The 17,127-nt window shown below is 41.0% G+C and overlaps 1 protein-coding gene across 3 annotated transcripts in view; it reads left to right on the top strand.

Annotated features, from left to right (window-relative positions):
* Positions 1-13,065: 13,065 nt before the first annotated feature.
* LOC139566469 (nuclear factor erythroid 2-related factor 2-like) overlaps positions 13,066-17,127 on the top strand; it is a 41,044-nt gene continuing 36,982 nt past the window's right edge. For all 3 annotated transcript variants that reach the window (XM_071387678.1, XM_071387679.1, XM_071387676.1), the window contains exon 1: positions 13,066-13,300. In XM_071387678.1, coding sequence (XP_071243779.1) covers positions 13,259-13,300 — 42 coding nt within the window. In that variant the 5' untranslated portion in view covers positions 13,066-13,258. The remainder of the gene's footprint in view (positions 13,301-17,127) is intronic.

The following is a 17,127-nucleotide window of genomic DNA, read 5'->3' as shown; positions in this document are numbered from 1 at the left end:
TGGGACGCAACCGTCCCACCTATCCCAGAGAAGTTAATTGTCAGCCACTGTTGCCATTAACGCTAGTTAGTGCTAGTTTGACCACCAGAGGGCATCTTTGAGAAGCATTTGATAGTCTTCTATATTGGCTGTAACAGAGAATTTAAAACCTTTTTTTGTAAGAACATAGTATATGGGATTGATTTTTCGAAATTTAGCTTAATTAATTTGATTAATATTATGGTGTTTCTATTCCAAGAAAAAAACGAAACCCTCAGTGTTTCTGTTAGGAAAATATGGCGCTGTTCAACGTGACCGTTTCCACTCCCTAATTGTAGGCTAACCAATACCCAAACAGAGATTCCGTGAAAATAAAAATCTAATTGATTTATCAAGACCAGTCCCCATGCTTGTCTCAGAGCAGCGCGAAACGGTGCTGAAATAGTTGACCACAGGCGGGTAGGCTATTGCTTCTAATCCTATTGCTTCTAACTTCAATATGCTTTTTAAATAAGACTTACACCACTTTTAACAGCACATTACTCAACACTAGTGAGACTCATGTTGCCTACAGTACAGTATATCTACATACAGTGGGGAGAACAAGTATTTGATACACTGCCGATTTTGCAGGTTTTCCTACTTACAAAGCATGTAGAGGTCTGTAATTTTTATCATAGGTACACTTCAACTATGAGAGACGGAATCTAAAACAAAAATCCAGAAAATCACATTGTATGATTTTTAAGTAATTAATTTGCATTTTATTGCATGACATAAGTATTTGATACATCAGAAAAGCAGAACTTAATATTTGGTACAGAAACCTTTGTTTGCAATTACAGAGATCATACGTTTCCTGTAGTTCTTGACTAGGTTTGCACACACTGCAGCAGGGATTTTGGACCACTCCTCCCTACAGATCTTCTCCAAATCCTTCAGGTTTCGGGGCTGTCGCTGGGCAATACGGACTTTCAGCTCCCTCCAAAGATTTTCTATTGGGTTCAGGTCTGGAGACTGGCTAGGCCACTCCAGGACCTTGAGATGCTTCTTACGGAGCCACTCCTTAGTTGCCATGGCTGTGTGCTTCGTGTCGTTGTCATGCTGGAAGACCCAGCCACGACCCATCTTCAATGCTCTTACTGAGGGAAGGAGGTTGTTGGCCAAGATCTCGCGATACATGGCCCCATCCATCCTCCCCTCAATACGGTGCAGTCGTCCTGTCCCCTTTGCAGAAAAGCATCCCCAAAGAATGATGTTTCCACCTCCATGCTTCACGGTTGGGATGGTGTTCTTGGGGTTGTACTCATACTTCTTCTTCCTCCAAACACGGCGAGTGGAGTTAGACCAAAAAGCTCTATTTTTGTCTCATCAGACCACATGACCTTCTCCCATTCCTCCTCTGGATCATCCAGATGGTCATTGGCAAACTTCAGACAGGCCTGGACATGCACTGGCTTAAGCAGGGGGACCTTGCGTGCGCTGCAGGATTTTAATCCATGACGGCGTAGTGTGTTACTAATGGTTTTCTTTGAGACTGTGGTCCCAGCTCTCTTCAGGTCATTGACCAGGTCCTGCCGTGTAGTTCTGGGCTGATCCCTCACTTTCCTCATGATCATTGATGCCCCACGAGGTGAAATCTTGCATGGAGCCCCAGACCGAGGGTGATTGACCGTCATCTTGAACTTCTTCCATTTTCTAATAATTGCGCCAACAGTTGTTTCCTTCTCACCAAGCTGCTTGCCTATTGTCCTGTAGCCCATCCCAGCCTTGTGCAGGTCTACAATTTTATCCCTGATGTCCTTACACAGCTCTCTGGTCTTGGCCATTGTGGAGAGGTTGGAATCTGTTTGATTGAGTGTGTGAACAGGTGTCTTTTATACAGGTAACGAGTTCAAACAGGTGCAGTTAATACAGGTAATGAGTGGAGAACAGGAGGGCTTCTTAAAGAAAAACTAACAGGTCTGTGAGAGCCGGAATTCTTACTGGTTGGTAGGTGATCAAATACTTATGTCATGCAATAAAATGCAAATTAATTATTTAAAAATCATACAATGTGATTTTCTGGATTTTTGTTTTAGATTCCGTCTCTCACAGTTGAAGTGTACCTATGATAAAAATTACAGACCTCTACATGCTTTGTAAGTAGGAAAACCTGCAAAATCGGCAGTGTATCAAATACTTGTTCTCCCCACTGTATATATTTTTTCAATGACGTGACTCTCCGCCAATAATTTCATTTAGAGGATTGGAGGATTCTAAATGAATATCTAAGGGGCATTTTTTGTTAGGGCAAATCTGATCTGTGAGAATATCTAAGGGGCTTTTATATAACTCTGAAGGAATTAATAATGATAATAAAAACGAAAAATTTAATCTTCAGGGTTTCCATTAATAAAATATGGCACTGATGGCCGACCCCGGCCAAACCTGGATGACACTGGGTCAATTGTGCGCCGCCCTAAGGGACTTCCAATCACGGCTGGTTGTGATACAGCCAACCTAACTAAGAAATACATTGGACGATACCTTCCCTCTTAGCAAGAGTCTATTGTCCTGCTAATAGCCCATAATGGCACTCGTTCCTCGCCCTCTTCAACGCGTCATTCTCTGCCAATGACGAGTGACTCTCCGCCAATACCGCCTGGCTCTGGACCAATGCATCAGCTGTCGACCGTATCTCTGCCCTCAGATAATGTTTCTCTTTTTTCTGTTAAGGGTGGAGTTTGGGGCGGGGTGAGGAGTACTGAAAAGGTGTGACTTTCAAGTTATAATAGGCCATATGTATACAGCAGATTGCCGATTGTCCTCACTTTGATTATGTTGTAACAACATACTGTAGCACCATGAACAGGATCTCTATGTATTTATGTGAGCAGATCAGGAGGAATGGAAAATCTACTGGAGACATTTCAAAAACACTGGTAGACTTGGGGATTTTGGTCACAGACAGTGCTATTCGCTTACACTATCATTAGATGCTGTAACGGCAGCCTTCCCTCTCTTCACTAGAAGAGGGGGTGAAACAGGGATCAGACCAACACGCAGCGTAGCCAGTGCTCAACATGTTTAATACGAACGATAAACGTGAACACTTAACAAATACAAAATAATAAATGTGGCAAACCGATACAGTCCTAGCTGGTGCATAGAAAACACAGAGACAGGAAACAACCACCCACAAATCCCCAACACAAAACAAGCCACCTATATATGATTCCCAATCAGGGACAACGATTGACAGCTGCCTCTGATTGAGAACCATATTAGGCCAAACACAGAAACAGACAAACTAGACACACAACATAGAATGCCCACCCAGCTCACGTCCTGACCAACACTAAAACAAGCAAAACACACAAGAACTATGGTCAGAACGTGACAGATGCCTGTGTTACGCCAAACGCGAAAGCCCGGGAAAATGAACAGGTAGAGTAGGCTACAATACTGTAAAGTAGGCCTAATAATGCAAAAATAATGCTTAAATAAATCGACTGCTGGTATTTACTGTATGCTGCACATTTTTACATTGTATTCCATTTCCAGCAAGACTATTCAAGCGATCGACTCACTAATAGATGAAGATGCGCTCGGCAAAGGCCATCAAAATTGCTACAGAAAAAAAGAAGATCAAGCAAGCCAAGTCCCAAGCATCCCCTCATGTGTGGGGAGCAATTTCTCCCCAGGGACCAGGCCCATATTTGATTTTTGATGGTAAGTTTAGCTATTTACCAAGCAAAAGGTACATCAAATATTGTAGCCTACATCTCGTGGACTGCTTTGTGTTCCAAAATAATTCACTGTTGCCTCCTTTTTCAGGTATCATGGCTTGAGATTTCTTTGAGGAAGAAATCATCAAGAGATATGCTGGGCCCTATGTCAGAGAGGTGTTTCTGGGACCACATTGTTTCTTTCAAGGTAGGATTATAGCAATATTTTGTTATCTTTAAGTATATTTACATGTATATTTCTAGTATTGTACCTAATGTTAGCTGTTAGGGTCAATAAAAACATGTATTCTATAAATGCAGACAATGACCCAAACCAAATTGGGAGATTTTCACCCCTACAGCAGCTGGGCTATGAAGATTTGCGTGTCAATTCATAAACCATGTGCCATGAAAAACTATTTTGCAATCTATATGGCTCTCCAACATTTTGCAGTTGCATGAGGTCTTGAGTTAGAATTGTAACACTTTAGAGTACTTAAGCATACAAATACATTGCAAATTGGGGGATTTTCACACCTACAGTAGCTGGGCTATGAAGAGTCTATTTCCTGCTAATGGGAAACTTTGCTTGCATTATGGGCTAAACCTGCTACAGTACTACAGTACACTTGTGAAAACCTGTTTTCAAAATGCCTCCAGCTGTCCATCACTACTGTAAATAAAAGCACAGCATCTTGTTTGCATCTTGTTTACATTCTTTATTGTAACCACAATGTCACAAATCATTTGTACCTTTCTAATTACTTTTAGAGTTTGGGATTTACAAAAACCTTAGTGTAACAACAGTTTTAGTAAGCAATATGCTACAGTCCAGTTACAGCTTGTTCTGATCAAGTAGAAACAAAGAAACAAGTGTCTTTTTTCATTGTTTATTTAGTGGCACTACAAATGTGAATGAATATTTACCAAACAAAACACATTACAAAATTGCAAAAAAAAAATTTTAACCTTTACTTAACTAGGCAAGTCAGTTAAGAACAAATTCTTATTTACAATGACGGCATACCCCGGCAAAACCCAGATGACGCTGGGCCAATTGTGCGCCGCCCTATGGGACTCCCAATCACGGCCGGATGTGATACAGCCTGAATTCAGATTGTTTCCTTGGATATTCATCTCATTAGTGTAGATAGAGAACAACAATGGTGAAAGGACACACCCCTGGGGCACCCCTGTGTTCAGGGTCAGTTCACCAGAGAGGGCCCTATTCATGAGGACCCTCTGGGCGGTCAGTTAAAAAGTCCTTGATCCAACCTGAGGCGCCTCCGTTGACATTCAAGTCCAGTAGTAGTTTCAGCAGTGTGTGTATTTGGAACCAACTTTCTATGGCTTGTTTAAAAATAATGATATCTTGGAGATTATTTTGTTTTCAAATAGCCTAAAGTGAGCGAGAAAAAGGCCATTCTTGAACATGGGGTGAGACATTCTTACTAATTTGTAAATAAAGCCAGTTTGTTATTTAGAATTATTTATTTCTGTTTTTAGAGGGAGAGAAACAAAAAGCCCACCATCGCTTCATGTGTTTCCCGGTTTGCGGCCGGCACTTGTATCGAACCAGCATCTGTAGCAACGCAGTTTGCACTGCGATGCTGTGTCTTAGACCGCTGCACCACAAAAATCCAAAAGGTTTTTAATGCTGATCAATTTCCTTGCACAAAGGATATTGTTCTGCTAATAGCCCATAATGGCGTGGTACAACGTGACCGGTCGGTAGTAGGCTACAGTACTACAGTAAGAGCAAAATAATCCTAACATTTCCACACCATAATACTGACGATTAGTAACAAAATAATGTGTCCTTTTCTGGGTGTGCGTGTGCAGGACAGAGGAATAGCAATTCTTACACTATTGTTCTCAATTCAATCACCTTCTTCATCCTCCTGATTCAGCTCATTGAAATTCAATTTTGAAGTCGTGCACAATTATCAGTTTCTATTTGGTTTATGTTGCTCATTCATTGTCAGTTAGAGACACATTAGCGCCTTGGGACCCAAAAGCATAATCAGTGCTCTAACTCCCCTTGCGCTGGTCTGGAGCAATGAAGCAGTGACGCAGGGTATCGTACTAAACCAAAAATTACCTATAAATCCCTCAGCATAATCTCAAAACTTTTAGATGAGTAACCACTGTATATAAGTCCTGGATGGCAGGAAGCTTGACCGTAAGAACTACCCTCTGTAGTGCCTTACGTTCAGATGGTGAGCAGTTGCCATACCAAATCAAAATTATTTAATCAGATGTATTTATATAGCCCTTCTTACATCAGCTGATATATCAAAGTGCTGTACAGAAACCCAGCCTAAAACCCCAAACGGCAAGCAATGCAGGTGTAGAAGCACGGTGGCTAGGAAAAACTCCCTAGAAAGGCCAAAACCTAGGAAGAAACCTAGAGAGGAACCAGGCTATGAGGGGTGGCCAGTCCTCTTCTGGCTGTGCCGGGTGGAGATTATAACAGAACATGGCCAAGATGTTCAAATGTTCATAAATGACCAGCATGGTCAAATAATAATAATCACAGTAGTTGAGGAGGGTGCAACAAGTCAGCACCTCAGGCGATGATGCAACCAGTCAGGATTCTCTCGATGGTGCAGCTGTAGAACTTTTTGAGGATCTGGGGACCCATCCCAAATCTTTTCAGTCTCCTGAGGGGAAAAGGTGTTGTTGTGCCCTCTTCACAACTGTCTTGATGTGTTGGGACCATGATAGTTTGTTGGTGATGTGGAGACCAAGGAACTTGAAACTCTCGACTCGCTCCATTACAGCCCCATCAATGTGAATGGGGGCGTGTGCGGCCCTCCTTTTCCTGTAGTTGATGATCAGCTCCTTTGTCTTGCTCACGTTGAGGGAGAGGTTGTTGTCCTGGCACCACACTGCCCAGGTCTCTGACCTCCTCCCTATAGGCTGTCTCATCGTTGTTGGTGATCAGGTGTTGTGTCGTCAGCAAACTTTATGATGGTGTTGGAGTCATGCTTGGCCACGCAGTCGTGGGCAAATAGGGTGTACAGGAGGGTACTAAGCACTCACCCCTGAGAGGTCCCGGTGTTGAGGATCAGCGTGGCAGATGTGTTGTTGCCTACCCTTACCACCTGGGGGCGGCCCGTTTGAGCAGACACATGCACATTTGTGGCCTGCTGGAGGTCATTTTGCAGGGCTCTGGCAGTGCTCCTCCTGCTCCTCCTTGCACAAAGGCGGAGGTAGCGGTCCTGCTGCTGGGTTGTTGCCATCCTACGGCCTCCTCCACGTCTCCTGATGTACTGGCCTGTCTCCTGGTAGCGCGTCCATGCTCTGGACACTACGCTGACAGACACAGCAAACCTTCTTGCCACAGCTCGCATTGATGTGCCATCCTGGATGAGCTGCACTACCTGAGCCACTTGTGTGGGTTGTAGACTCCGTCTCATGCTACCACTAGAGTGAGAGCACCGCCAGCATTCAAAAGTGACCAAAACATCCGCCAGGAAGCATAGGAACTGAGAAGTGGTCTGTGGTCACCACCTGCAGAATCACTCCTTTATTGGGGGTGTCTTGCTAATTGCCTATAATTTCCACCTTTTGTCTATTCCATTTGCACAACAGCATGTGAAATTTATTGTCAATCAGTGTTGCTTCCTAAGTGGACAGTTTGATTTCACAGAAGTGTGATTGACTTGGAGTTACATTGTGTTGTTTAAGTGTTCCCTTTATTTTTTTGAGCAGTGTATATATCTTTTTTTGTAGGTCTAGGGTTTCTGGGAACGATGTTGATGAGCCATGACCAGCCTTTTAAAGCACTTCATGCTACCGACGTGAGTGCTACGCGGCCATAGTCATTTAAGCAGATTACCTTCACGTTCTTGGGCACAGGGACTATGGTGGACTGCTTGAAACATGTAGGTATTACAGACTCGGTCAGGGAGAGGTTGATAATGTCAGTGAAGACACTTGCTAGTTGGTCCGCACATGCTCTGAGTACACTTTCTGGTAATCCGTCAGGTCCCGCGGCCAGAATGTTGACTTTTTAAAAGTTTTTGCTCACATCGGCTACTGATAGCGTGATCATACAGTCGTCCGGAACAGCTGGTGCTTTGATGCATGCTTCAATGTTGCTTGCCTCGAAGCGAGCATAAAAAGCATTTAGCTCGTCTGGTAGGCCTGCGTCACTTGGCAGGTCGTGGCTAGGATTCCATTTGTAATCCATAATAGTTTGCAAGCCCTGCCACATCTGACAAGCGTCAGAGCCGGTGTAGTAGGATTCAATCTCAGTCCTGTATTGACGTTTTGCCTGTTTGATGGTTCGTTTGAGGGCATAGCGGGATTAGTTGCCCGCTCCTTTAAAGCGGCAGCTCTAGCCTTTAGCTCGGTTTGGATGTTGCCTGTGGCTTCTGGTTAGGAAATGTACGTATGGTCACTGTGGGGGCGACGTCGTCGGTGCACTTATTGATGAAGCCGGTGACTGAGGTGGTAAGAAATTGAAGGGGTTTGGGGTCAGCCAGGTTGTTCTGGAGAGGGTGTACAGCAACTTGTCTGGTATGGTAATCTGAGATTGACGAGGAAAAGTAAACTGACCTGAATAGTAAACACAACCGACTACAGGCACATTTGAACAGTCTGTTCCACAAGGCAACCCAAAAGAAGGCACTGGCTGTCTTTGGCGACCCCTCCCACCCTCTACACCCTCAGTTCGAGAGGCTTCCCTCTGGCCGGTGCTTCAGAATGCCCATTTCCAAGAAGAATGTGTTCAAACATGAATTTGGTTCTTGTGCTGTTGGACTACTAAATGCAAAGTAAATTATATCAGTATATGTACTTATCTATCCAGTGGAGTTGGGACAGCTGTCGGTTGCAAGTGAATGTATCAATGTCCTCTATGTTTTTAGTATATGTAACATGATGCACTGTTCAAATGTGTATGATGTGAGAATGTATGTGTATATGTCATCCTTTAATGGAAGGTGATGCCAAAGAAAAATTTACATCCTGGATGGACAATGAAGTTTATTCTATTCTATATGACCCACATTTCCACATTGGAATGACATGGTGTGCCCAGTGGGAGGTGTGTTTTACCAATAATATTTTTTCAAAGATGTTATGTCACCAAAGCTTCCAGATATGACACTAACAACAGCTCTAATGCATACTGCGAAGGTTTGATTGATTGAGTTGATCTAAGGCGCGTGTCCACGGAGGGCTGAGTGTCTGCAGGTTTTTTGCTCCTTCCTTGTACTTGATTGATGAATTAAGATCCCTAATTAGTAAGGAACTCTTACCTGGTTGTCTTAATTGAAAGGAAAAAACAAAAACCAGCATACAATAGGCCCTCCATGGAATGAGTTTGACACCCCTGATTTAAGGGGTAAATTCTGGGTCGGGAGTCCGAACTGTGTGAATGAGGTGTGTGAGAAATGTGGAAGTCTGACAGCTGAAATGGCGGTGAGTGGTGCATACGAAATGGAGGAAATGGAGAAAAGGTTTTTAGAAACAACAGCTGTGCTGGAATGCGAACCGTATGGGTATCTGTTCTGATGATATGGAGCGGGAGGATGAGGGTCAAAGACCGGAATTGTCTGTAGTGGAAAGACATACAGTAGGAAGAAGAGAGATCATGATACCGAAAGCAGTGGAGCATCTAGTAAAGAAAGCATGAAGAGGGCCAAGATAGGAAGCAAGAGTAATACTGTATCAGAGAGGAAAGTGGTGATGGTGTTTGATGAAACCACAGGTCCTCATTTACACCCTATTCAACTAACCAATGCCGTAGAGAAAGAAATGTTGAAGTCAAATTAGCCCGGTTCATTGGAACTGAATACATTTAAACTCAGTTTTTCACAATTCCTGACATTTAATCCAAGTAAAAATAGTTAGGTTCACCACTTTATTTTAAGAATGTGAAATGTCAGTATAATTGTAGAGAGAATTATTTATTTCAGCTTTTATGTCTTTCAGCACATTTCCAGTGGGTCAGAAGTTTACATACACTCAATTAATATTTGGTAGCATTGCCTTTAAATTGTTTAACTTGGGTCAAATGTTTCGGGTAGCTTTGCACAAGCTTCCCACAATACGTTGGGTGAATTTTGGCCCATTCCTCCTGACAGAGCTGGTGTAACTGAGTCAAGTTTGTAGGCCTCCTTGCTCGCACATGCTTTTTCAGTTCTGCCCAAAAATGTTCTATGGGATTGAGGTCAGGGCTTTGTGATGGCCACTCCAATACCTTGACTTTGTTGTCCTTAAGCCATTTTGCCACAACTGGAAGTATGCTTGGGGTCACCTAGACACATGAGCAAAGGATGCAAACAAAAACACCTGTAAAGTGTGTTCACATAAACATTCTTATATCACCTACAAAGAGTTAAACACAACTTCAAAGGCAAAGAAAACAAAGAGCAGGCAGTTAACAGTGCACCTGTTATTATCCCACATGAGAAAATACTACAGTTTACTATAGAATACTACAGTACTTACTGTAGTAAATTGTAGTATACCGTAGAATACTATAGTAAATACAACATTATTATTTGGAAAACAAAAGCTGTAGTAAATACTACAGTATTATCTGCAAAAACACTACAGTAACTACAAACACTTTTCTTTACTATAGTATATTTGACAGTATTTAATCGCAATTTGTGCCACCCATAAATGAGAAACCTACATGCCAACTATAGACCACATATTATGTTCCCTACCAGTTATAGGAAAGAGCAGAAGTTGTGAACTATCTGTTCAGATCTCAGTCGTACCTACGTGTTACGGACATGCTATTTTAGTATTTCTCCAGTAGGTTTCCTCAAAGAGCAAGCCTCCACTTCTATGTCAAAGATAATAAAGCAATAACACTATAGTTGTCACGCCCTAACCTTAGATATCTCTGTTTTTCTATATATTTTGGTTAGGTCAGGGTGTGACTAGGGTGGGTACACTAGTTTTGTATGTCTAGGGGTGTTGTATGTCTAGGGGTTTTGTATGTCTATGTTGGCCTGATATGGTTCCCAATCAGAGACAGCTGTTTATTGTTGTCTCTGATTGGGGATCATATTTAGGTAGCCATTTCCCTCGTTTGTGTTGTGGGATCTTGTCTACATTGAGTTGCCTGAGTGCACACCTGTAGCTTCACGTTTCGTTTGGTTGTTTGTTGTTTTTGTTAGGTGAGTTTCAGTTGATTAAAATTATGTGGAACTCTACTCACGCTGCGCCTTGGTCTCCTCTTTACGACGATCGTGACAATGGTAAATTCTACAGTAATGTCCGCAAAAACTCTACAGTAAATACTACATTATACTACAGTCCGAAAAAACACATAATTAATTACTATATTATATACTACAGTTTTATTTTACTACATTATTTATACTATAGTTAACTGTAAATACTACAGTATACTACAATCCGCAAAAACACTACATTAATTACTATAGTATATACTACAGTTTTCTTTTACTATATTATTTTTACAGTATACTACAGTATTCACTGTAGTGTTTTGCGGACTATAGTCCGTAACAGTAAATACTACGGTAAAGTCAGCAAAAACACTACAGTGGACTCACTCTGTATGCAATAATAGTGTTTAACATTCTTTTTGAATGACTACCTCATCTTTTTACCCTACACATACAATAATTGTATCTATAAGATCCCTCAGTTGAGCAGTGAATTTCAAACACAGATTCAACCCCACAAAGATCAGGGAGGTTTTCCAAAGCCTCGCAAAGAAGGGCACCTATTGGTAGATGGGTAAACTCAGTTGCCAGAGAGGAAGGAAACTGCTCAGGGATTTTACCATGAGGCCAATGGTGACTTTAAAACAGTTACAGAGTTTAATGGCTGTGATAAGAGAAAATTGAGGATGGATCAACAACATTGTACAATAGTTACTCCACAATACTAACCTCATTGACAGAGTGAAAAGAAGGAAGCCAGTACAGAATAAAAAATATTCCAACACTCAGTAGGCCTTCTGGAAAACCCTAGAAAGGAGAAGAACGGATCTTTAATGTACTACGGCACATAGAACGTATTTCCTCACAAGCCCCGCCCTTGATTGCCAACGAGCTGCATCTGACAGGCAAGAAAGAAGAAAGCTACTCAGTGTCCACCGGTCAAACATGTATTTAAACTGTTCTGTCTGTCTTCTTTGATTTCACCCTCACTCCCAGCATCCCCATCCATCCCACATGATAAAAATATTATAGTATTCAACTTATATGACTTGTTAAGGACATTTTTTGCTCCCGAACTTATTTAGGTGAGCCATACAAAGGTGCTGAATACTTACTGAATCAAGACATTTCAGCTTTTCATTTTAAATTAATTTGAAAACATTTCGAAAAACATAATTCCACGTTGACATTATGGGTTATTGTAGGCCAGTGACCAAAAAAATCTCAGTCTGTAACACAAAATGTGGAAAAAGTCAAGAGGTGTGAATACTTTCTGGAAGATATTTACTAAATTAAAATGACTTGGAACTGATTTGCTAGTGTTTTTACAGTCCAACAATTAAAAAAATATATAAATAATATTATGTTTTTTTGCTCAGAACTTAGGCCCGCAGGCCACCATTTAGCCCTCTATTTATTTTCTATTTATTTTTTACACCCCGTTTTTCTCCCCAATTTCGTGGTATCCAATTAGTAGTTACAGTCTTGTCTCATCACTGCAACTCCCGTATGGACTCGGGAGAGGTGAAGGTCAAGAGCCGTGCGTCCTCCGAAACACAACCCAACCAAGCCACAATGCTTCTTGACACAATACCCACCTAACACGGAAGCCAGCCGCACCAATGTGTCGGAGGAAACACCGTGCACCTGGCAACCACCAATTTAGGTTACTTAGAATTGTGCATTCTGTAGGTTTAGATAGATTAGAAAACTGTTTTTAAATTACACCGAATGTAAAATTGCATTTGGCACTCTGGCTTACATTAAAGGGATAAAAACAGACATAAAACATACACATTACACACATTGAGCATTTACGTGTCAGATCATCAGTCTTATTTGGGATAAAATACTTTTTAGGCCATTCTTCCGAGAGAGTGGCACCTTTAGTCTCTCACCAGGTGGAAGCATTTGGAAGGATGCTTGGGGGGGTTGAGTTGTTGTTGGAAACCTGGAGTGCTTTCCTTGTGAGGTGTTGTTTGTACAGTTCATGAAGTGGTGTTGGCCTGATTTACAAAATTGTGTATTTATAAAATTGTGTCTTAAACTAGGCCTATTTCGTTGTATTGCCTACAAGCTTATGGGATACAACTAATAGACTATACCCACTAGATGTCACTGAATGAAAAGGAAACATTCTGGGTGTATTTTATGGCAAGCTCTCAGTGTCCAGACAGCGCCAGGGGCCGTTACCACCTTGTCAGTCAGGCTGCCGCTGCTAGTGGGCAGGGCCGTTCAGCGGCTGGGGTTTCTTAACGCTTTCATTATTTCTAGACTGAACTATGTTCATATTCAGGACGCTGTTCAGTAAGATTTCATTTGATTCGTGTTAGTGTAAGGGACTTTAAAGATAATTGCGGATCTGGGCGTTTAAGAGCAAATTCACAAGGGAATATCAACTGCGCAATGATGGAGGTAGAATTGTCAAGTGCACATCGAAGTCAACAGGTAAGACAAGGGGCCCGAATAACATGCTTCATAGGCGGCCTAACAAATTTGTTTCTGACTCAAGAGAAACGCTTAGACTATAGAAATTGTGTCATAAGCCATTGTTGTTATCCTGTGGTAGGCTACTTCAAATGTTACAGTATAGGCAACAGTATAGTAGACAGAAGAGAAGGCTAAGAAACTGCATCATAAAGTAGACTAGGCAACCTGGATTAGGCTATATTGTGTTATATAGAACAAATTAAATGTAGCATAAATAAAACCTAATAAATAAATGTGGATTGAAATAATTTCAATAGGCATACAATCTCACTTTTTCCAACATTTGCTTGTTGTGAACCGTTTCTCATAGATCTGTAGAAAAATCTGCAAAGTCATTGGAGAGCCTCATACTTGAGTTCTTTACCATACTTGAGTTCTTTGCCTATAACACAGTTTCAACCTGTTTCATAAAGATTCAAATCCACGTTTAAGGTTGAATTTTGAAAGCAGGATGTCTATGAATTGGTGCAAAAAAATAAATTTTATACATCTGATTCTTCCCCCAAAATAATGCCATCCAGTTTATTGTTTGTCGAGAGCCCCCTCCAGGACTGTGGTGGTACCCTTTAGCGTGTGATCTCTGTATCGATGGCATATCATCAGTGGCAACCTTCGCTCAGTCCACTAGGTCCACAATTGTAGGCAGTCTCATAGAGGAATGTTTGTTTGTAAAAGCTTATGTTTTGAAGTTCTTTGAATGAAATATATTATAGGAAGAGATGGGCAAAGATAAATGTATACAACTACAATCTACTCCAAAGATGTATCAAACAAAAACATTTTTGCAAAGCATTGTATTCAGATAAACATTCTCAGTAAAGGTAACAGACATTTGACTTGTTATAACTGTGATATGTGGTTGAATGCACTGACTTTAAGTCGCTCTACGTAAGTGTCTGCTAAAATGACCAAAATTAAAAAAATGGAAAAATAACCTGCAAAGCACAGTGGGTATTGTTATAATAAGGGGTGGAGCTCATAAGACTAATGGTCAGTGTGCTTTGCAAGTGTTCATTTTAACGTTTACATTTTGGTAATTTAGCAGACAATCTTAATACAGCATAGTGCTATCAAATTTCTTATACCAAAGCGGCCACAAAATTGTGAACCGCTATAAAAAAAAAGGGTATGGAAAAGTATTTTGTATTTTGAGAATACAAATTACAGCTCTTGAATGTATCTTGTTACAAAATACATTGGTTTGTAGTTCAGGCCAGCGAAATACAAATGACAAAATACTCAAAAGTAATTGAAATACATGCAACAGAAATACTGCCCATCTCTGATTATAGGCCTACTGCACTTTATCAAGCTGAGTTGTATGATGTAGTTGGACCTTGTAGGTGGATGAACAGCTCTCTTGTTATGATGGAATGTTTTGTTGTAAACACATCAATGAAGAGCCACAGTAGTAAATATGACCCTCTTCATTTAAAGGGTGATATAACCTAGGATACTAATGGTGTGAATACAAAGCATATTTTATTATTTTCTATTCTACTTGATTCTATTCTACCGAAGTCTTTGATCCCAGCTCATGCCATGGTGTGGGGGTTATCAAAGGGGTATCTGCAGCGCTCTCCCAACCACTGTTTAGGTAAAAAGGTGAAGGATGGGTCTGGAATCATCTAACCACTCTCAAATGTATAGACAGAGCTATAGATGCAAGGACTGACCATCCATTATAATTTTAAACATGTTGTGAGGCTATACGGTGTTTGTTTACATTTACTTTATTTACAAACATTGGAGTAAAATAAGCTTGTATTTTGGATTCTAATTGGGTACGACAGTTGAACTAAGCTCATGTCATGAGGCATTACCAAGTTATATTCTTCAATAATCATTGGGTACAAAAAGTTGATGTAGTATTTTTAATGTCCTGAGTATATAGATGGTTTGGGCAATAAGGTCAACAGGTCAACACCATTCTGTTTTTTCAAAGTAAGTCTACTAGTAGACCAGCCAACCTATAAAAAGTGCTTGAAAAAAAGCTTAAAGGTTGTCATCCATGCTAGATCAAACAATAATGGATGGGGTTACTATACACATCTGGCATTACTATACACAAAGTAAGGCCAGATGTCACTTTACATTTAGATTAAGGCCATTTTCAAGATATTAAAGTTAAAATCAGGTGAAAATTGTAATACACCTTACAAAAATATAAACGCAACATGCAACAACTTCAAAGATGTTACTGAATTACAGCTCATATAAGGAAATCAGTCAATTGAAATGAATGAATTAGGCCCTAATCTATGGACTGGGAATACGTACACTAACGTTCTAAAGTTTGGACTCACTTAGAAATGTCCTTGTTTTTGAAAGAAATGCACATTTTTTGTCCATTAAAATAACATCAAATTGATCACAAATACAGTGTAGACATTGTTAATGTTGTAAATGACTAGAAAGAGAAAGAGTGGGAGGCCCCAGTGCACAACTGAGCAAGAGTACAAGTACATTAGTGTCTACAGTAGAGTGTCTATTAATTTTCACAAAGTCTGCTGCCTCAGTTTGTATGATGGCAATTTGCATTTACTCCAGAATGTTATGAAGAGTGATCAGATGAATTGCAATTAATTGCAAGTCCCTCTTTGTCATGCAAATTAACTGAATCCCCAAAAAACATTTCCACTGCATTTCAACCCTGCCACAAAAGGACCAGCTGACATCATGTCAGTGATTCTCTCGTTAACACAGGTGTGAGTGTTGACAAGGACAAGGCTGGAGATCACTCTGTCATGCTGATTGAGTTGGAATAACAGACTGGAAGTTTCAAAAGGAGGGTAGTGCTTGGAATCATTGTTCTTCCTCTGTCAACCATGGTTACCTGCAAGGAAACACGTTCCGTCATCATTGCTTTGCACAAAAAGGGCTTCACAGGCAAGGATATTGCTGCCAGTAAGATTGCACCTAAATCAACCATTTGATGGAGAGCGGTTCAGGGCGCACAGTACTACATAGAGCCATGACTAAATGGAACTCTATTCCACATTAAGTAACTGACGCAAGCAATAAAATTGTATTTTAATAACACAAACATTGGCACAGACACATGCATACACATACACACACACACATATGATAACATACACACTATACATACACATGGATTTAGTCATGTAGATACAATGCCTTGCGAAAGTATTAATCCCCCTTGCGTTTTTCCTATTTTGTTGCATTTTATTTGGATTTCATGTAATGGACATACACAACATAGTCCAAATTAGTGAAGTATGTACTGCTGGAAGGTGAACCTCCGTCCCAGTCTCAAATCTCTGGAAGACTGAAACAGTTTGCCCTCGAGAATTTCCTTGTATTTAGCGCCATCCATAATTCCTTCAATTCTGACCAGTTTCCCAGTCCCTGCCAATGAAAAAGCATGATGCTGCCACCACCATGCTTCACTGTGGGGATGGTGTTCTCGAGGTGATGAGAGGTGTTGGGTTTGTGCCAGATATAGCATTTTCCTTGATGGCCAAAAAGCTCAATTTTAGTCTCGTCTGACCAGAGTACATTCTTCCATATGTTTGAAGTCTCCCACATGCCTTTTGGCAAACACCAAGCGTTTGCTTATTTTTCCCTTTAAGCAATGGCTTTTTTTCTGGCCACTCTTCCGTAAAGCCCAGCTCTTTGGAGTGTACAGCTTAAAGTGGTCCTATGGACAGACACTCCAATCTCCACTGTGGAGCTTTGCAGCTCCTTCAGGGTTATCTTTGGTCTTTTTGTTGCCTCTCTGATTAATGCCCTCCTTGCCTGGTCTGTGAGTTTTGGTGGGC

This window comes from Salvelinus alpinus, chromosome 38 (assembly GCF_045679555.1).
Source record: "Salvelinus alpinus chromosome 38, SLU_Salpinus.1, whole genome shotgun sequence".
In the NCBI taxonomy this organism is placed as follows: domain Eukaryota; kingdom Metazoa; phylum Chordata; class Actinopteri; order Salmoniformes; family Salmonidae; genus Salvelinus; species Salvelinus alpinus.
Note: the sequence above shows the minus strand (reverse complement) of the source record. Positions and strands in the feature narration are given on the sequence as shown.